The sequence below is a fragment of the Camellia sinensis genome, chromosome 14, assembly GCF_055761805.1.
Source record: "Camellia sinensis isolate YWXY chromosome 14, ASM5576180v1, whole genome shotgun sequence".
Lineage (NCBI taxonomy): Eukaryota > Viridiplantae > Streptophyta > Magnoliopsida > Ericales > Theaceae > Camellia > Camellia sinensis.
The window spans coordinates 136,204,237-136,226,209 of NC_138974.1; the positions used below are offsets into that span (position 1 = coordinate 136,204,237).

General features: G+C 39.3%; 2 protein-coding genes across 2 annotated transcripts; both read left to right on the top strand.

Annotated features, from left to right (window-relative positions):
* Nucleotides 1–18,252: 18,252 nt before the first annotated feature.
* On the top strand, nt 18,253–19,005 carry LOC145807325 (uncharacterized). Its single transcript, XM_082905306.1, has one exon. The coding sequence runs from the start codon at nt 18,253–18,255 to the stop codon at nt 19,003–19,005; it is 753 nt and encodes a 250-aa protein (XP_082761432.1).
* A 1,716-nt stretch (nt 19,006–20,721) lies between these two features.
* LOC145807326 (uncharacterized) lies at nt 20,722–21,762 on the top strand. The gene has a single exon (XM_082905308.1). The coding sequence runs from the start codon at nt 20,722–20,724 to the stop codon at nt 21,760–21,762; it is 1,041 nt and encodes a 346-aa protein (XP_082761434.1).
* Nucleotides 21,763–21,973: the final 211 nt, after the last annotated feature.

Genomic DNA, 21,973 nt, shown 5'->3' on the forward strand with positions numbered 1-21,973 from the left:
ATTATCTTCATCCGAAGAGATTGCCTCAGCATCACAGTCAAAATTCCTTTCATTCCCATATTCATTAAATCGAGATCGTAGTATGCTTGTTTGAACGATCGAGCTTTGTTTGATTGTCCTTCCATGGGTAGAGGTTGAGCTGTAGGAATAGCTTCCCGTTGCTCGCTATGGGAGACCTCCTCCATTGGTTCCTTAAGGATCGAGAGGGTGTTGGAACAATCTTCTGTGTACAATAAATAAATTATAACTAAATCAAACAAATAAAATATATAACTTACAGGATTTATTTTACTGAACTAAATGAAAAATTAAAAGATCAAGTCGAGTGTGTGACACTCTGTCCTTAAGACAGATTCTCCCCGTTTCGGTGCTTACGGACTTATGGCGTCTATCTCTCAGGATACAATAATCTTCACAAATTGTAGTAGCACTCCAAACAATTTGTTCAGCGAACTAGAACTTGTGTTATATACTCTCTTTAATTTTCCTAAAAAACTAATATGAAGAATATATGCAACAGAGTAGAAAATTGGACAGCAAAAAAATAATTTTCAGACTGTTTTTTTCCGAGGAGAATGACTACTGGAATGATCTGAATTTATAGGCAACACAAACTGCCCGAACAGGTATGAAATCAAACCTGAAAAGGTATGTTTCAAACTGAACAGGTGCAAAAACTGTTTGAACCCAGTTTTGAACCTGCTGAAAAACCCGAACCTGTTTGGATTAGTAATAAATAAGTCCGGTTCAACTTGGCAGTTTTAAAACTATTTTAGAGCAGTTTAAACTGCTGGAATATTGGACTGGAGAAGGTTTGTTTAGACAGAAATTTTGAATTCAAATTTGAATTAATTTCCTGCAATAACTTTTGGAAAAAATTCAAATGAATTTTGTCCCAAAAAATTAATATAAGAACTGACTCGACCCACACTTGCGCACGGCACGGCTTGGTTCGGCTCGGTCGGTCAGACGGCGACAACCACGTGCACTTGTGTGTGGTGGTTTGGGTTACGGTTCATTTTGTCCATAACTCCTCCCTTCTACAAACTCGGGGTGCCCCTTGGGGCCCAACCCAAGTTAGTATACTAAGAGCTTATATACTCATAAAAGCTCTCTTAAAGTTTCAATGTGGGACAACCCATTTCAAGGAAACCCACATTTAATTTTTTCAACGTCCATTCCACGAACCTAAAAACAACTTCAAGTTCTCATTCACTCATAAATGGTTTTGACGAATCATCTTTACCGTGTGACTTGCCATGCGGCAAGGAACACATTATCTCTTCGGACTCATCCCAAAAGACGTTTGGGGCCCACTGAATTTTAGGCTCAAAGTTGGCCCAAAATAAGCCTTATAAAACCAAATTTTCCAACAATCCCCCACATGAATAGAATTTGACGGAGAAAAAATGCAACAACATGATCTAATTACAGAGAGTACAGAAATTGGAAATATTCTACAAAGGATAGGTAGCTTTTGGCTTTGAACCTTCCCTTGTGAGACACTGTCGGATTTACTAGCTAACTAGTGAACATGATGTCTTGAACTGTTCAGCCGTTTGTGTAAACCAAGACAATAGAACTTACACAGTATATCCCCAAACATAGTTTAGTTCTCACTATTGTGTTCATTTTGGCCCTGAACAACCTGACCTTTCATGAGTGCTCTAGAGAATTGTAGCCTTTCACAAATCTCATGGAACCGGTCCAGTTCACACTCATATAGGTGATTCTTATGAAGAGTATCTGTCATTCTTCACTAGGTTTACCTAGATATAAGAATCATTAAAATTTTACTTAACCTAAAACACAACAGACATCACTATTTCATCCTAGAAATGGGTAGGAGTTTGACTCCCCAATGATTCTTCTGAGTCATACACAACGCGGTTGTCCATTTGAACTTAGATCTTGGGATCTCCATTCAACTAGGTTGGGTTGCTGTAACAACCCTCGTCACTGTTTACCGATTAATCACTGATTACTGCTAAACTGAGACTGATTATGATTGGTAACTGAATTGATTGAAGTACTGAACTGACTGACTAAAATCTGGAACTGAATTGATTAAGTATATCTGTTTAATTGTATGTCTATCTGTTGACTGTTTGATTATCTATTCATGTCTTTGTGTTTAAATTGCAAATTGAAGGCCTTATCGGCGGCCGAATCTGAAACTGATTGATGATTTGTGTTCATTGGAATTTATATGATTTTATGGTGTATTTATCTAAAATGTGATTTGGTATGATTAAATTGGATTAAAATGAGTTAAATTGCAATAGTTGGCTTAATTACCAACATGCCACTTAGTGGACCACTTAGGCAACATATTTGAGCTTTATTATACATTCAACACAACATTTCATCAGCCTCTTTCCTTGTTATTTCCGACCAAGAAAGGAGAATGAGAGGTTTAGAATGAATTCAACTTGATTTTGTGCATTGGCTTGAAGAATTGGAATATAGGTTGCAAATTAAGCTTCCTCACCTTGTATTGGAGACCTAGGTAAGAGAATTCAACCTCTCATTGTTGTGTTTAAGCTTGTTCTTGCATGGTTTTGAGCAAAGTTGAAGTCTAGAGCCAATTTATGGCTCAAATTGTTGAATTGGAGCTCAAGTGTTGCATGCATGTATATATAGTGAAGTTTTGAGGTTGTAGTCCATAATTCCTCACATGCATGTCCATGTTTTGAGTGTAGACCATGATTTCATCTTGTCTTTGAAGATATTGACTCGTTAGAGCATGAAATTGAAGTTTTGAAATGGTTTAAATTCATGCATGTTATGTTTGAATTATGTTCATGAAAATTGGTTTCAAATTGAGTTGAATTGATCTTCCTTTTGGGCCCTGATTTTACAAATTGAGCTTTGAATCATGTTATTCTATATATTTACAAATGTTTTCCAGGGAAAAGGGCCCAAAGGAATTGGTTTTAATGCATTTGAACTTGGTTTGAGCTTGGAAGTTCAAATCTGGAAATTCCAGATTTTGAACTCCCGCTCGAGCGGGGGAAGTTGCGCTCGAGCGGGAAATTCGTGCTCCCAGTACTTTGCACTGTTTTGATGTCCGCTCGAGCGGAATAATTGACGCTCGAGTGGGACCTTGTGTCTCACGCTCGAGCAGCTATCGAGCGCCCATCGAGCGTGATTTTCACACATCCAGTACTTTTGCCCTGTTTTGCAAAACGCTCGAGCATGAAAGTCTATGCTCGAGCGGATACCTTTGTCTGCATGTCCGCTCGAGCGGGTAAACCTACGCTCGAGCGGGACCTCTGTTTTCTGAAAATTCTGAAAATGTTTTCTGAATGCATCTTTGCATCCTCATCCCATCCTAGGCATTCTTAGGCCTAGTTTAAGACATCTTAATGAGGATATAGATGTAGAACACACCGGGGCAAATTAGGAATTAAGTTATTATCTTTCCCAACTGTGTAGCTTAGTGTGTGTTCAATCTGTAACTGTGTAGGGTTGGCAACTGGGGACGCGCTCTAGCTTTACTGTAGCCCAGAACTCTATGAGTAACAATTGTGTAAAGATATGTTCAAAATGATTATCTTCTGAACAATTGAACTGTACTGCTTTCTGAACTGACACTGTTAATTGAATGAATGTATATCCTATATTCTGAACTGTATTGTGGCATCCTTAACAACTACTGTTTACTGTTACTGTTACAGAGATCTCTGTCGGTTCCCTTGTTGGAACCACTACTGTTTACTGATTTATGGCCATCATTTACTGTTCGGTCTTTTAAGACCTACTGTTTACTGTACTGTTATGCTAATGGATGTACCGCATATGACTGAATGACTGAATGACTGATATACTGAATTAACGACCTGTTTTCATTACTGTAAGGACATTCATTCTTAACCTCTTTACGCATTACGTTATTCACTGGGCTTTAGCTCACTGCTTATATATATATGTAGATGTACAGGCACCAGACCGTGGCTAAAAGCGTTGGGGTAACTCCAGTTTTGTTAAGCCAACCACTGTGCCTCACTGCGAGGTTCCGAGCCTGTCAAGTTATGGCTTAGGGGTGTTTTAATTTCCCTGTCTGTCTCTGTATCTGTTTTGTATAACTGTATTGACTGAATGTTGCTGTACTGTACTGTATAACAGGGATTAAGTCTCTGTCCTGATCGACTGTAGATGTTATGCATACTGTTCTGTACTGTTCATGTATATGTGTATGAAAAATCTTTTTACATACAGACTCACAGCTCATTGGACATTGTTTACTTACTGTATTGGCTTCCGCCAGCCCTGTACTCTGTATTACTGTTCTACTGTTAAGCAGGCCTTCGGTAATCTCGGATTACTGGCCGGTTACGGTACTAAACCCATAGGGTCGGGTTTGGGTCGTGACAGTTGCCGTTGTGGTAACTCTTATTTAATAGGCTTAAGTCTCATTCCCCTCGATGAATTCTCAACTAGGTCTCTTGCTAACCCTTTGGTTAGTGGATCCGCTATGTTGTCTTTCAACTTCACATATTCAATGGAAATAATATCATTAGAAAGTAGCTGTCTCACGGTGTTATGTCAACAACGAATGTGTCGTGACTTACCGTTATACATATGACTCTGTGCTCTACCTATTGCTGATTGACTATCGCAATGTATGCATATAGCAGGCACCAGTTTTGGCCACATTGGAATATCTTCAAGGTAGTGGCGAAGTCATTCTGCTTCTTCCCCAGCTTTATCTAAAGCTATGCATTCTGATTCCATAGTAGACTGTAACAACCCCGACCCATGATTAACGCTAATTCATGTTTAAGTATGCCAAATGAGTAATTAAAAAGTGATCCTCAGTTAATTATATATGCATTGCATCATTTTGTGTTTATATCTGTATAACATAGAAAGATATGTTCATGTTTTAGTTTCAGTAGGCAAATTGAAGGCCCTATCGGCATCCGATATAGAAATTGACTTGATTTATATGTTAATTAGGATTTTTAGAATTTTATGAACGATTAAATTAGATTAAATTAATGCCACTTATTTCAACCTCAATTAATTACACTTTAATTAAGTCTATATTAGGCACCAATTGAGCCCCCACTCATCTTTTTCTTTCATTGGAATACATTTTGAGCCTCTTCAAGGAAGAAAACGTGAGGGAGAGTAACAGGGGAGAAAATTGAGCTCTAACCAAGGGATTGCTAGGAATTGTTGCCATTTGAGGGAAATTTGAGTTTCAACTTCAACTCTTGTGAAGTCAATTCTCTAGGTCACACGCCTCAGGATAGATGAATTGCCTACTTTGCTGGCAATTTGGAGCTACCAGTTATCTGTGAGTAATAACTTAGTAAAGGTATGTTCAAGTAAATTATTTTCTGCTCACAGATTAAGAACTGTTCTATGAAATGTCATGTTTTTCGCAATGAATGATTGTCCAAGTCTAACAAGCACTTATGATATTATGCTATGATTCAAGTAATATCATGATTCAAGTATATGCAAGTTCCCGGTACCGGAGGTTCCTTATGGGACTGACAAGCTATCTATACCCGGCTGGAGGTTCCTAAGTGGAACTGACAAGTTTACAAATTCCCAGTCTGGAGGTTCCTTTATGGGACGGACAAGTTATTCTTACCCAGCCGGAGGTTCTTATATAGAACTGGCAAATATGATTTAAGACATTCTGTGTGTGATCTGTCAGCGCTGATGGATGTATTATGTAAGACTAAGCATGAACTCTGAATTCTATATATGCTCAAAATGACAATACGAATGTGAGTTTCAGTTTTAGCCACAGATATGGGACATCATTCATTTACCCATTTACTTTGTTATTATTCACTGGGCCTCCGCTCACTAGTTATTTATTATTTATGTAGGTGAGCAGGCTCGTGATCAGGCTTAAGATGATGCTTGGGGTATTTTGTGTTGGTCAGCCACCCCTTTGCGCCTCATGATGAGGTTCCAGATCAAGTCATGTATTGTGGTTGTGTCAATGTGAATGTATAAGACTGTTTCTTTTCTCTTATGAACAAGTACGCCTTTTGTATTTACTTGAAAGTGACGTGTAAATACTGTACCTATGACGTCACTTGCATGTATTTAAAGTTTAAGATTTTCAGTTCCATGTATGTCTTCACAGCTCATTGGACTTCATATGTTTTGTATATTTGCTTCCGCAGCCCCTAGCTATATGCTATTATGTCAAGAGGCCTTTGGTAATCCAAGGATTACTGGCCGGTTACGACGCTGAACCTATAGGGGCGGGTTTGGGTCATGACAGAGTAGTATCAGAGCACGTGTTCTACCACACACACAAGTCCATATAAGCTTAGGATGTCCTAGTAAGAAGTAGGGGCATTCCATCTGCATGTATAAGTGTGTGTGTTTAAAAGTGAAAGCATAAATCCGATTATAATCATGTAATATGGGAACAAACAATCTGAATAATGTAAAAAGGACTATTTGCCTATGTTGATATTGTCCTGTTTACCTATAGCAAATGGACAATGCAAGAAGTGACGGAACGACTGAATCATCTGAGGCTCGAATGAGCCGAATGAAACAAATGCTTGCAGCTTTGACTGAAGCAATGACGCAACAACAAAGACAATAACCTTTTCCCCTCCACCTTTGTCGACACAAGCCGAAACAGATAATAATGACATCATCAACTTGACTTAGAAATTCATGAAGATGAAACTGCCAACATTCCTAGGTGGAATTGAACCGTTGAAAGCAGAGACATGGTTGCTTAAGATGGAAAAACTATTTGAGATGTTTCCCTGTACCGAGATTCAGAAAGTTTTATTGGCCACTTACACTCTGAAAAACGAAGCTTGGAGGTGGTGGTTACTGATTCGGAATACCAATGGAAATATGGCGTGGGCTCGGTTTAATGAGATCTTTTATGAAAAATATTTTCCTAAATGTTTTCGGGACCGAAAGGTTTATGAATTCCAAGAACTTAAGCAAGGCCGAATGTGTGTAACCGAGTACGAGGCAAAGTTCACCGAATTAGCCAGATTTGCTCCTCATATGATGGACACAGACTACAAGAAAGCTCGCAAATTTCAGAGAGGATTGGACTTAGACATATTTGATCAAGTTGGTGTACTAAAGTTGCCAACATATGTGCAAGTACTTGAAAGATCTTTAATGGTGGAAGCCACCCTAGCTGCTATGAAGCAAAGTAAGGCCCCAGCAGCAACAACAACTTATTGGAGAGGAAAAAGGTAAGCGCGGATTCACGACCGCCCTACCCGGCAGCCAAACCCAGCAGCCCCCAAAACGACGTCGTTTTGGGGGCAAATTTTCAAAAAAAAAAAAACGCAGAGGAAGAGAGGGAGGAAGGAGGGAGAAGAGGGAGGAAGGGGGAGGGAGGAGGAGGCAGGACTGGAGGGGGCCATAACCAGTGGGGGAGGAGGAGGAGGAGGAGGCGACGAGCTGCGACGGCCGGCGACGAGCTGCGACGGCCGGCGACGAGCTGCGACGGCCGGCGACGAGCTGCGACGAGCTTCGATGGCGAGGCGAGACGACGATCGGACGGCTGCGACGGCCGGCGAGGCGAGACGACGATCGGACGGCTGCGCAGCCTCCTCCCTCCTCCTTCCTCCCTCTTCTCCCTCTCCCCTCCCCTCCCTCTGGTTTCCGTTCGAAGAGAGAGAAAACGAGAACGAAGAAGAAGAAAAGAAAAAAAAAAAAAAAAACCCCCAAAACGACGTCGTTTTGGGGGGCTGCCGGGTAGGGCCGCCGGGTAGGGCGGCCGAGGATCCGGATTCGAAAAAGGTCTGGGCATGGTTTCAGAAAAGGCCGTTCTCATGTAAGTAGAAGCAGAATACAGGGTCTACAAGCAGCTCGAGTCAGAGCAGTGGGTCTATTCCAGTTTGTCCTGATTGTGGAAGAAGGCATAGAGGTGTATGTTACCGAGCATCGGGTGCGTGTTTCCGGTGTGGCAACACCGGTCATATGATTAGAGATTGTCCAATGAGGTTCAACAATGTTAGCCATCCAGCGGCAAGTTCAGTCGGATTCGTTCCTGTAACAAAGACCAATACTAAAACAAATGCCAGAGGTAATACTGGAAATGAGACACTAAGGTAAGGAAGAGTGTTTGAACTCATCCCTGGAGATGTACAGAATGCCGAAACAGTGGTGTCAGGTATAATTCCTATCTGTGCTCAGAACGCCTATGTATTGATTGATTCTGGTTCTATGCATTCTTTTGTCTCGCATAACTTTTCTCATAAATTAACTAGACCGATAGAACCCATGGATTGTTTGCTATCTGTGTCTACACCATCTAGGGGTTGAATGATATGTGTTTATGTATACCCGGCATGTGATATTCTAATTGGTGACATGACATTATATATTGACTTGCTGTCCTTGAACATTGATCATTTTGACTGTATTTTAGGTATGGATTAGCTGACTAAATATTGTGCTACTATTGATTGTGTAAACAAAACCGTTATGTTCAAACCACCTGGTATGCCTAAGTTTACTTTCACTGGGAATGGGGTAGTTCCTCCACCATACTTTATTTTGCTTATGAAAGCTAAGAAATTGTTGAGGAAAGGTTGTTAGGACTACTTGTGTTGTGCATTGACTGAATCTTTAAATAGCACCGGTGTAGAAACCATTCCTGTGGTTTGTGACTTTTCTGATGTGTTTTCTAATGATCTACTTGGGGATTTAATCGATAGGGAAATTGAATTTACCATTAATGTAATACCTGGAACACAACCCATCTCCAAGACTCCATATAGGATGTCGACTTCTAAATTAAAAGAATTAAAAGCCCAACTTCAAGAACTCTTAGACAAGAAATTCATTCGCTTGAGTACCTCACCTTGGGGCGCTCCAGTATTGTTTGTCAAAAAGAAAGATGGATCTTTGAGGCTACGTATTGACTATCGAGAATTGAACAAAGCGACCATTAAGAACAAATATCCACTGCCCCGAATAAATGATTTGTTTGACCAACTCCAAGGAGCCCAAGTGTTCTCTAAAATTGATCTTAGGTCCGGATATCATCAGTTAAAGGTCAAGGCGGAAGATGTAGAGAAAACCGCATTCAGGACTAAATATGGACACTATGAATTTTTAGTCATGCCATTTGGGGTAACAAATGCACCAGCAGCTTTTATGGACCTAATGAACAAGGTTTTCAAACAATATTTTGATGAATTTATCATCGTGTTTATTGATGACATTTTGATTTATTCTAAAGGCAAAGAAGAACATGAGAATCACCTGAGAACTACCTTGCAGATTCTGAGAGAAAAGAAATTGTATGCAAAATTGTCCAAATGTGAATTTTGGCTTGACAGTGTGACATTTTTAGGCCATGTAATCAACAGGAATGGTATATCAGTAGACCCACAGAAGATTGAAGCCATTGTTGATTGGCCAGACCAACTAATGTGTTCGAAATCAGAAGTTTTCTGGGTCTTGAAAGTTACTACAGAAGATTTGTAAAAGACTTTGCAAAACTTGCCATGCCATTGACCCAGTTAACTCAGAAAAATGTGTCATTTGATTGGAATGAACAAAGAGAGTCAGTCTTCCAAGAGTTAAAGGCTAGATTGGTAACCGCACCGATTTTGGCTCTGCCCAATGGTACTGATGGATTTCAGATTTACAGTAACGCATCTTGCAAGGGTTTGGGTTGTGTGCTAATGCAAAATGGGAAGGTGATTGCCTATGCATCTCAACAACTCCGTTCTCATGAAAAGAATTACCCGACTCATGATCTTGAACTGGCAGCAGTGGTGTTTGCCTTGAAAATCTGGCGTCACTGCTTATATGGGGTAACTTGCGAAGTGTATACTGATCATAAAAGCTTGAAATATTTCTTCACCCAAAAAGAATTGAACATAAGATAGAGGAGATGGTTGGAGCTAATCAAAGACTATGATTTGCAGATTTTGTATCACCCAAGGAAAGTTAATACTGTAGCAGATGCCTTGAGCCAAAAATCAATGAGAAATCTGTCATGCTTGTTTACCAGCCAGAGAGAATTGTTATATGACTTGGAAAAGAATGAGATTGAGATTGAGATTGTGATACGTGAACAAGGCGGTGCACTAGCTGCTATTTCCATTCAACCTGCAATCATCGAGGAAATCAAATAGAAGTAACTGGAAGATGAGTACTTGAAAAAGATTGTGGAAAAATTTGACTAAAAACCGAAGCCAGGGTTTGTGTTGGAGAATAATGTGTTGAAATTTCAGAACAAACTCTGTGTACCAGATTCATTTGATTTAAGAAGGCGTATTACGACCGAAGCTTACAACACCAAATTTGCCATGCATCTGGGGAACACGAAGATGTATCATGATTTAAGACAGAATTTTTGGTGGCCTGTAATGAAAAAGTGCATTGCAGATTTCATGGCTAGGTGCTTACATTGCCAACAAGTTAAAGCTAAACATCAGCGACCCGCTGGTTTGTTACAACCGCTTCCAATACCGGAATGGAAATGGGAGCACATTACCATGGACTTCATTGTGGGATTGCCTCGCTCTTCCCGATATGGATTCTATTTGGGTCATTATGGATCGTTTAACTAAGTCTGCCCATTTTCTACTTGTTAAATCTATTTACAATGCTGACAAATTGGCCAATATTTATATGAATGAGATTGTAAGGTTGCATAGGGTGCCAATATCTATTGTATCTGACAGGGACTCAAAGTTTGTGCCAAGATTTTGGCAGAGTTTGCAACAGGCTTTGGGGACAGAACTAAGGTTGAGTAGTGCTTATCACCCACAGACAGATAGTCAAACTAAACGGACTAACCAAACTTTGGAAGATATGCTCAGAATGTATGTATTAGATTTCCAAGGAAATTGGGAGACTTATTTGCCATTGGCTGAATTTGTGTAAAACAACAGCTACCATTCGAGCATTGGAATGGCCCCTTATGAAGCTCTGTATGGAAGGAAATGTCGATCTCTGATGTTGGGCCGAAGTAGGTGATAGACCTTTGTTGGGACCGGAACTTGTGCAGGAAACAACAGAGAAAGTGAAACTGATCCAACAGCGCCTGAAAACTGCACAGAGCCGGCAGAAGAGTTATGCTAATGTCCGAAGAAGAGATAGAGAGTATGAAGTTGGGGACCACGTGTTCATAAAAGTGACCCTATGAAGGGTCAAACTCGGTTTGGTGTAAAAGGCAAGTTAGCGCCAAGGTATGTTGGGCCATATGAAATCCTTGAAAAGATCAATTTAGTAACCTATCGAGTGGCCCTACCTCCGGTGATGGAGCATATACGCAATGTTTTTCACGTATCTATGCTTCGAGAATATTTGAGAGACCCGCTACATGTGATTGAGCCAACTCACGTGCTTTTGAAGGATGATTACACATATGAAGAACGGCTAATTCAAATTGTCAACCGAAGAATCAAAAGACTAAGAAACAAAGAAATCCCATTGGTGAAAGTTGATTGGCAGAATCATGGAGGAACTTATGCAACTTGGGAGACGGAGAAAGATATGATGAAAAGATATCCTGAACTGTTTTCTTTAGACCCGGTGTTCTTCCAAAATGAAGGTAACTCGAGTTTGGAGGACCAAACTCTTTAAGGGGGGAAAACTGTAACAACCCCAACCCATGATTAACGCTAATTCATGTTTAAGTATGCCAAATGAGTAATTAAGAAGTGATCCTCAGTAAATTATATGTGCATTGCATCATTTTGTGTTTATATCTGTATAACGTGGAAAGATCTGTTCATGTTTTAGTTTCGGTAGGCGAATTGAAGGCCCTATCGACATTCGATACAAAAATTGACTTGATTTATATGTTAATTAGGATTTTTAGAATTTTACTTTAATTGAAATTCGATCCGGAACGATTAAATTAGATTAAATTAATGCCACTTATTTCAACCTCAATTAATTACACTTTAATCAAGCCTATATTAGGCACCAATTGAGCCCCCACTCAACTTTTTCTTTCATTGGAATACATTTTGAGCCTCTTCAAGGAAGAAAACGTGAAGGAGAGTAAGAGGGAAGAAAATTGAGCTCTAACCAAGGGATTGCTAGGAATTGTTGCCATTTGAGGGAAATTTGAGAGTTTCAACTTCAACTCTTGTGAAGTCAATGCTCTAGGTCACACGCCTCAGGATATGTGAATTGCCTACTTTGCTGTCAATTTGGAGGTACCAGTTATCTGTGAGTAATAACTTAGTAAAGTTATGTTCAAGTAAATTATTTTCTGCTCACGGATTAAGAACTGTTCTATGAAATGTCATGTTTTATGCAATGAATGATTGTCCAAGTCTAACAAGCACTTATGACATTATGCTATGATTCAAGTAATATCATGATTCAAGTATATGCAAATTCCTAGTACCGGAGGTTCCTTATGAGAATGACAAGCTATTTATACCCGGCTGGAGGTTCCTAAGTGGAACTGACAAGTTTACAAGTTCCCAGTCCGGAGATTCCTTTATGGGACTGACAAGTTATTCTTGCCCGACCGGAGGTTCTTATATAGAACTGACAAATATGATTTAAGACATTCTGTGTGTGATCTGTCAGCGCTGATGGATGTATTATGTAAGACTAAGTATGAACTCTGAATTCTATATATGCTTAGAATGACAATACGAATGTGAGTTTCAGTTTCAGCCACAGATATGGGACATCATTCATTTACCCCTTTACTTTGTTATTATTCATTGGGCCTCTGCTCACTAGTTATTTATTATGTATGTAGGTGAGCAGGCTCGTGATCAGGCTTAAGATGATGCATGGGGTATTTTGTGTTGGTCAGCCACCCCTTTGTGCCTCACGAGGAGGTTCCAGATCAAGTCATGTATTATGGCTGTGTCAATGTGAATGTATAAGACTGTTTCTTTTCTCTTATAAACAAGTTTGCCTTTTGTATGTACTTGAAAGTGACGTGTAAATACTGTACCTATGACGTCATTTGTATGTATTTAAAATTTAAGATTTTCAGTTCCATGTACGTCTTCACAGCTCATTGGACTTCGTATGCTTTGTATATTTACTTCCGCAGCCCCTAGCTATATGCTATATGCTATATGCTATTATGTCAAGAGGCCTTTGGTAATCCAAGGATTATTGGCCGGTTACGACGCTAAACCTATAGGGGCGGGTTTGGGTCGTGACATAGACCTAGCAATGCAAGTCAGTTTGGAAGATTTCCAAGATACCCCCACCAAGAGTAAAAACATACCCACTAGTGGATTTTGAGTCTCTAGTATCCGATATCCAATTTACACCACAGTAACCTTCAAATATTGCTGGATATCTAGTATAATTCAGCCCAATGTTACGAGTAAATCAGAGATATCTTAGAACCCTTATAATTGTTTTCCAGTATTCTACTCCTGAATTACTAGTATATCTACTTAATTTACTTACTGCATAAGCTATATCTGGGCGAGTGCAATTTATCAAGTACATTAAGCTTCCAATAATTTGGGCATACTCTAATTTAGAAATTCTTTCATGTACATTCTTAGAAAGAAACAAATTAACATCCACAAGTGTTCTAGCAAGATGATCATCATCTTTGCTAAATTTGTCAAGTATTTTCTCAATATAATGAGATTATGAAAAAGCATAACTTTCTAATGTTTTGTTAATTTTCATACCAAGAATTACATCAGCAATCCCCATGTCTTTCATATCAAAATGTTTATTTAACATTTTCTTAATAGTTTTAATCATATCATTATTACTATCTATGATGAGCATATCATCCACATAAAGACATATATTGTCATAACCTTTGTCTGTGTTTTTAATATAGACACATTTGTCATACTCATTAATTTTAAATCCATTTGACACCATTGCCTTGTTAAATTTCTCATGCCATTGCTTTGGCGACTGTTTTAAACCATATAATGATTTAATCAATTTACACACTTTCTTTTCTTTTCCTGGAACTGCAAATCTTTCTGGTTGTTCCATGTAAATTTCTTCATCTAACTCACTATTTAAGAAAGCAGTTTTCATATCCATTTGATGAATTTCTAGCTTGTACAATGATGCAATAGCAATTAGCATTCTAATGGATGTTATTCTAGTAACCGGTGAGTATGTGTCAAAGTAATCAAGACCTTCTTTTTGTCTAAAACCTTTGACCACAAGTCTTGCCTTGTATTTGTCAATTGATCCATCCACTTTCATTTTTCTCTTGAAAATCTACTTGTACCCAAGAGGTTTACAACCTGGTGGCAAATCCACTAATTTCCAAGTATGATTTTGCAAGATGGATTCAACTTCACTATTGACAGCCTCTTTCCATAAAGGAGCTTCAGGACTGGACATAGCTTCTTTAAAAGTTAAAGGCTCATTTTCTAATAAAAATGTTAGAAAATCTGGACCCAAAGATTTTGAGGTTTTAGCACATTTACTACGCCTAGGTTCCCCTTCCTTATTTTGATCTATCTCTTGTTCTTGTTCTTGTTCTTGTTCTTGATCATGTTCTTGATCCTAACTAGTAATAGCATCATGAGATCTTTTGTTAGTACTAGTCTCTTGTCCAGTTTTATTTGGAAATACATGTTCAAAGAAAGATGCATTCTGAGATTCAATAATAGTATTTATATGCATTTTGGAATGTTCTGACTTATGAATCAAAAATCGATATGCACTACTATTCATGGCATAACCAATGAAACGTAATCAACAGTTTTAGGACCTATCTTAGTCTTTTTAGGACTAGGAATAGCCATTTTAGCCAAACACCCCCACACTTTTAAGTGTTTATCGGATGGAACTCTCCCATGCCACAATTCATAAGGTGTTTGATTCACTTTCTTTTGAGGTACTTTATTAAGTATATAATTAGTAAAAAGTATTGCTTCCCCCCACAAGTTCTGAGGTAATCCAGAACTTATTAACATGGCATTCATCATTTCTTTTAAAGTCCTATTTTTTCTTTCAGTAATTCCATTTTGCCGAGGTGAGTAAGGAGTGATGGTTTGATGAATTATTCCATGTTCTTTACAAAACTCACCAAAATGTGATTCATATTCACCACCTCTATCACTTCTTAGTTTTTTTGATTTTTTTACCAGGTTGATTTTCAACTTCATTCTTATATTGAATGAAAGTTTCCAAAATTTCATTCTTGGTTCGAATTAAATAAACATAACTATATCTAGTATAGTCATCTATAAAAGTGATAAAATACTTTTTCCCACCTCTAGTTTGAATTGATTTAAAATCACAAATATCATTATAAATTAATTCAAGTGGTTCCGTACTTCTTTCAATTGAATGAAAATGAGTTTTGGATAATTTTACCTCAACGTAAATTTCACATTTATGATTTGAATCAATGCCAAATTTAAGTAAGCATCCCATATTAATTAATCTACGCAAAGATCCATAATTAACATGTCCAAATCTACCATGCCATAAATTTGAAGACTCAAGCAAGTAAGAAGAAGATGTATTTTTAATAATAACAGAGGGTACAACAGTCATTACATTCATTTTGAAAAGGTCATTAGACATGTAATATTTTCCTACATATATCCCGTTTTTGGTAAGTACAAATTTGTCACTTTCAAAAACTAGCCTAAACCCATTTTTACTCAACAAAGATCCGGAAACAAGATTCTTGCGAATGTCCGGTGCATGCAACACATTGTTGAGAGTGAGTTCATTTCCAAATGTCATTTTCAAAATAATCTTTCCTTGTCCTTCAACTTTAGAAGTCGAAGAGTTGTCCATTAAAAGTTATTCACCATTGTCCACCACTGAATAAGATGTGAACATCTTTTTGTCAGCACAGATGTAGCGAGTAGCACCAGTGTCCACCCACCATTCCTTAGGATTTCCGACAAGGTTGCCTCGGAAACAATTACAGAAAGATTTATGTCATCTATACCATTGGAAATATTGTCTACTTCTGTCATATGGGCTTGAGTAGGCTTCTTACTTGTTCTTCTTTTGCTTTTACCTTTGCTACGACAATCTTTGGCCCGATGTCCCTCTTTGTCATAGATGTAACACTTGTCAATAAACTTGCACTTTTTAGTTTCCCCCCCTTTAGAGCCTTGTGATGAACTTTCTCCAGAAAACTTCTGTTTTTTTGCTTTTGGAGAATGTGCCACCACATTTTCTTTAAAATCCATTGGATGCTTACCAGCCCGCTTTTTAAAATTGCAGTTGTCTTCTTCTATCCTCAAACGCACAATCAATTCTTCTAAAGGCATTTCTTTGCGCTTGTGTTTGAGGGAGTTCTTGAATTCCTTCCAGCCTTGTGGTAATTTCTCAATTAAGGCTGCAACTTGGAAGGATTCATTGAGAGACATGCCTTCTGTGTAAATGTCATGCAGAATGAGTTAGAGATCTTGAACTTGGCTGATCACAGTTTTAGAATCAACCATCACAAAGTCCAGGAATTTGCCAACCACAAATTTCTTTGAGCCAGCATCTTCTGTTTTATACTATTTCTCCAAAGACTCCCAAAGTTCTTTTGCTGTCTTGATAGGACTGTAGACTTTGTATAATGTGTTGTCAAATCCGTTCAAGATGTAATTCCGGCAAAGAAAATCAGCATGTTTCTAGGCATCGACCGTAGCAACCACTTGCCAGTCAGTTTCATCCTTGTTCAGAGTAAGAGCATTCTCACGGAGAAAACGAGTCAGGTTCAGAGTTGTAAGATAGAACATCATTTTTTGTTGCTATCTTCTAAAATCAGTTCCTAAGAACTTCTCTGACTTCTCACCATGATTGACTGGCACAGTCACAACATAAGGGGTTGGAGCAATTGTAGCCACCACACTAATACTTGTTTAGGCATTAGTTTGACCAATTTCAGTAGCCATGAATTCTAAATTATAAAACAAAATTATAATTAGAATTTTATACTACACAGAAAATTTAAATCAAAACCACAGAATTCTAAATTCTCTAAAATAAAAGAAACAAGAATTGTAACTTTTATTTTCAATTAATTTGAAAATAAAATAAAATTTTATTTAACCAAATTAATTCCCCATAGAAAATTAAATTTTTGTAACACTTCAATAATTAAAAAACTGAAACAAAATAATTAATGAACACTCAGAAATAATTTTTGAAAACCAAAATTAATTTTTGACAAAATTTCACAAATAAATATTCTGAATTGTTAATGACACCAGTATATTACTACTAGTTGTCAAAGAAAATAGACAGTATATTGCTACTATCTATTAAACAGTATATTACTACTATTTGTTTTCCAACCAGAATATTATTTTGTAAAACCACAGAAAAAAATTTATGTAAAAAGAAGAAAGAGAAAAGGAAACAAACGAAAAATTCTGTATAAACAGAATAATTTGAATCTGTCTTAAGATTGTTGGAATAATCTTCTGTGTACAATAAATAAATTGAAACTAAATCAAACAAATAAAATATATAACTTATAGGATTTATTTTGCCGAACCGAATGAAAAATTAAAAGATCAAGTCGAGTGTGTGACATTATATCCTTAAGACAGATTCGCCCCGCTTTGGTGTTTACGGACTTATGGCGTCTATCTCCCAAGATACAATAATCTTTACAAATTGTAGTAGCACTCCAAACAATTTGTTCGGCGAACTAGAACCTGTGTTCTATACTTTCTTTAATTTTCCTAAAAAACTAATATGAAGAATATATGCAATAGAGCAGAAAATTGGACAGTAAAAAAATAATCTCAGACTGTTTTTTCCGATGAGAATAACTGCTGGAATGGTCTGAATTTATAGGCAACACAAACTGCCCGAACAGGTATAAAATCAAACCTGAAAATGTATGTTTCAAACTGAACAGGTGCAAAAACTATTTGAACCCAGTTTTGAACCTGTTAAAAAACCCGAACCTGTTTGAACTGTTAATAAATCTGTCCGGCTCAACTTGGCAGTTTTAAAACTGTTTTAGAGCAGTTTAAACTGTTGGAATATTAGACTGGAGAAGGTTTGTTTGGACAGAAATTTTGAATTCAAATTTAAATTAATTTCCCGCAATAATTTTTGAAAAAAATGTGAATGAATTTTGTCCCAAAAAATTAATATAAGAACTGACTCGACCCACACCCGCGCACGGCACGGCTCGGTCAGTCGGACAGCGACGACCCCGCGCGCGCGTGTGGTGGTTTGGGCTAAGGTTCATTTTGTCCATAACTCCTCCCTTCTACAAACTTGGGGTGCCCCTTGGCCCATCGGTGCCGTTCAGTTATCCTTCCAGTGCGGCTTTTACAGCTTCTCCTATTAATTTGGCCGCGTCGTCTGTAGTGAGTCTTGATGATTCTGAGTTATTTCACGTATGCCCAGTGTTCTATTCCTAAAGAGAGATTGTTAGAGAAAATTAGAGCGTTGTTCACCACCAGGGGTCCAAATTATGTCAGGGTTGCACATGAATTACATGAGGATGGGCAACCACATCTCCATGCTCTTGTCCAGTTCCCATACCGTTTTCAGACGCAGGATCAACGGTTCTTCGACGTTACACACGATCGAAATAGTCGCCATTTCCATCCAAATGTACAGGGAGCATACAACCATCAGAATGTGCTGGAATACATCTCCAAACACGGGGATTACACGGAATGGGGCGAATTCCGTGAGAGGAGCCGCTGCGCTAACCAGAATAACAAAGACAATATATACCGGGATGCACTTGCAGCCGGCACTAAGGACGAAGCACTAGCAGTGGTACGAAATGGCGACCCAAAATGTTTCTGGTTAAATTATGACAAATTGTCATCAAATTATGACCGGATTTCATTTAATCCACCATTGCCGTATGTTCATCCATTTACAGACACAGTATGGGTCGTTCCAGCAGCAATACAGCAATGGGTTGCAGACAATATAACAGACGAAGCCCAAAGACCGCATAGGCCCAAAAGCATTATAATTGAAGGCCCATCTAGAATTGGGAAAACATGTTGGGCCCGATCTTTGGGACCACATAATTATTATTCAGGCCACATCGACCTGAGGGACCACAAGAACGACGCTTTCTACAACATAATTGATGATGTGGCCCCATAATATTTGAAACATTGGCGCGAGTTTATTGGAGCGCAACGAGACTTTTTTTCAAATTGTAAATATGCCCGCCCAAAGAAAATAACGGGCGGGATTCCAAGTATTATATTATGCAACCCCGGAGAAGACTCCAGCTACAAAGAGTATTTGGAAAAACATGAACACGCCGGGCTCAAAGCGTGGACGATCCGAAACGCAGAATTCTACACACTCAACGAGCCCCTGTTCGCCAGAGCCAATCAAGAAGAGCCATCGTAATGCAAAGAAGAAGGCCCAACGCAGGAAGATATTCCACTTCCAATGCGGGTGTTCGTTATTCCACGTCAACGGATGTATCGAACCACATACATTGGAGAGAGAGGACGCTGTCAGGGGTCTTTTACGACACTTTGATGAACCCGATGTGGTTCAAAGCAATAGACCTCTCCAGACCGGGCAACGAGGGTCTACAAGATACGATGCCTATTCAACTACAACCTCCGGAAAGCATTGGGAATCCGGACGTTTACAGCGACAATGTATACGTGGCTGACAGCCCCTGGTCGCAGAAGCCTGTCGGAGACTGTATTTACCCAGCTTATTGCACGCAGGATGAGGACCAAATTATCCAGCTTTGGGATTATTAGCCCTGTAAACTATTGTCTCGCACTGACCATTGTACTCGACAAGCTTTCATATTATGTAAAAAATTGGCGATGGGACAATATTTATGTAAATTTTTATTATTAAATAAAAATTCAGTTTTATTGAATTTATGCGTCTTAATAAATTCCATTTCTGAGCAGGTTTAAGCTAGGTAAATGGGCTGTAATTGGTAAACAAACTAACGGCCCAATTACAACAATGAGGCCCATTTAATGTTTATTAGTTATTTTAAAATAGGCCCAGACATATGGTACATCAGCCCACTAGAGATAGGCCCATCAGTAAGCAACGCGGCCCAATACACATAGGCCCATCAGTTAGAGGCCCATGCAGACTATGAAAGAAGTGGACACTAAAGATAAGGCCCAAATTTTACTACGCATAAAACAGTTACAGAATAATAATTTACAATTATTTTTTATTATCTACACATCCAGAACCAGAACGCACGGGCTGATTTTGTGAAGGCGCGGTGATGTAGCAGACATCAGCGACGGAATATATGTCTGACGTCGCTTGGGTTTCTAGTTCGGAAACCGCTTTCATACCGGCGAATAGAGCATCTTTTTGCCGCTGTAAGGCGTTGATGAGCCGGATTAAACTTTCGGCGTTGTTTTTGCCGACGACCAGCAAGGACCAGTGCAGCAACAATAGATCCGGCTCGTATTTTAAAATCAACCGCCGAAATTGTCCTAGATCTCCGCGATCCATTTGCAAAATAATTCAAACTCCCCCAATTATTTTGGCTTATATAATTTCCCGCCTGTGCTTGCCTTTTTCGATTTTTAATCCTGGCCGCAGATCGGGGAGCGGCGCTTGCCTTTTTAGATTTTTAATCCTGGCCGCAGATCTGGGCGCGGAGCGGAGACACTAGCCGACAACACGCCTCAAAATGCGGAAGGGAGCACCAATCGGGGGACGACACGTGGCGCGGGGGGGAGCGTCCCAGGTAATATTAGTGGGACGCTCCTGGGCACCTATATAACTCACTCCCTAACTCTCTTCCACCAGTAAAGTTTTCAGAGAGTGACTTGCGTCATCCGAGAGAGTAAGTGACGTCATCGAGAGTGAGTTATGGCATCAATGCGACGTCGTTTTAGAATCCAAAACAAGAACATTTTCCTCACGTATGCCCAGTGTTCTATTCCTAAAGAGAGATTGTTAGAGAAAATTAGAGCGCTGTTCACCACCAGGGGTCCAAATTATGTGAGGGTTGCACATGAATTACATGAGGATGGGCAACCACATCTCCATGCTCTTGTCCAGTTCCCATACCGTTTTCAGACGCAGGATCAACGGTTCTTCGACGTTACACACGATCGAAATAGTCGCCATTTCCATCCAAATGTACAGGGAGCATACAACCATCAGAATGTGCTGGAATACATCTCCAAACACGGGGATTACACAGAATGGGGCGAATTCCGTGAGAGGAGCCGCTGCGCTAACCAGAATAACAAAGACAATATATACCGGGATGCACTTGCAGCCGGCACTAAGGACGAAGCACTAGCAGTGGTACGAAATGGCGACCCAAAATGTTTCTGGTTAAATTATGACAAATTGTCATCAAATTATGACCGGATTTCATTTAATCCACCATTGCCGTATGTTCATCCATTTACAGACACAGTATGGGTCGTTCCAGCAGCAATACAGCAATGGGTTGCAGACAATATAACAGACGAAGCCCAAAGACCGCATAGGCCCAAAAGCATTATAATTGAAGGCCCATCTAGAATTGGGAAAACATGTTGGGCCCGGTCTTTGGGACCACATAATTATTATTCAGGCCACATCGACCTGAGGGACCACAAGAACGACGCTTTCTACAACATAATTGATGATGTGGCCCCACAATATTTGAAACATTGGTGCGAGTTTATTGGAGCACAACGGGACTTTTTTTCAAATTGTAAATATGCCCGCCCAAAGAAAATAACGGGCGGGATTCCAAGTATTATATTATGCAACCCCGGAGAAGACTCCAGCTACAAAGAGTATTTGGAAAAACATGAACACGCCGGGCTCAAAGCGTGGACGATCCGAAACGCAGAATTCTACACACTCAACGAGCCCCTGTTCGCCAGAGCCAATCAAGAAGAGCCATCGTAATGCAAAGAAGAAGGCCCAACGCAGGAAGATACAAAATGCGGAAGAGAGCACCAATCGGGGGACGACACGTGGCACGGGGGGAGCGTCCCAGGTAATATTAGTGGGACGCTCCTGGGCACCTATATAACTCACTCCCTAACTCTCTTCCACCAGTAAAGTTTTTGAGAGAGTGACTTGCGTCATCCGAGAGAGTAAGTGACGTCATCGAGAG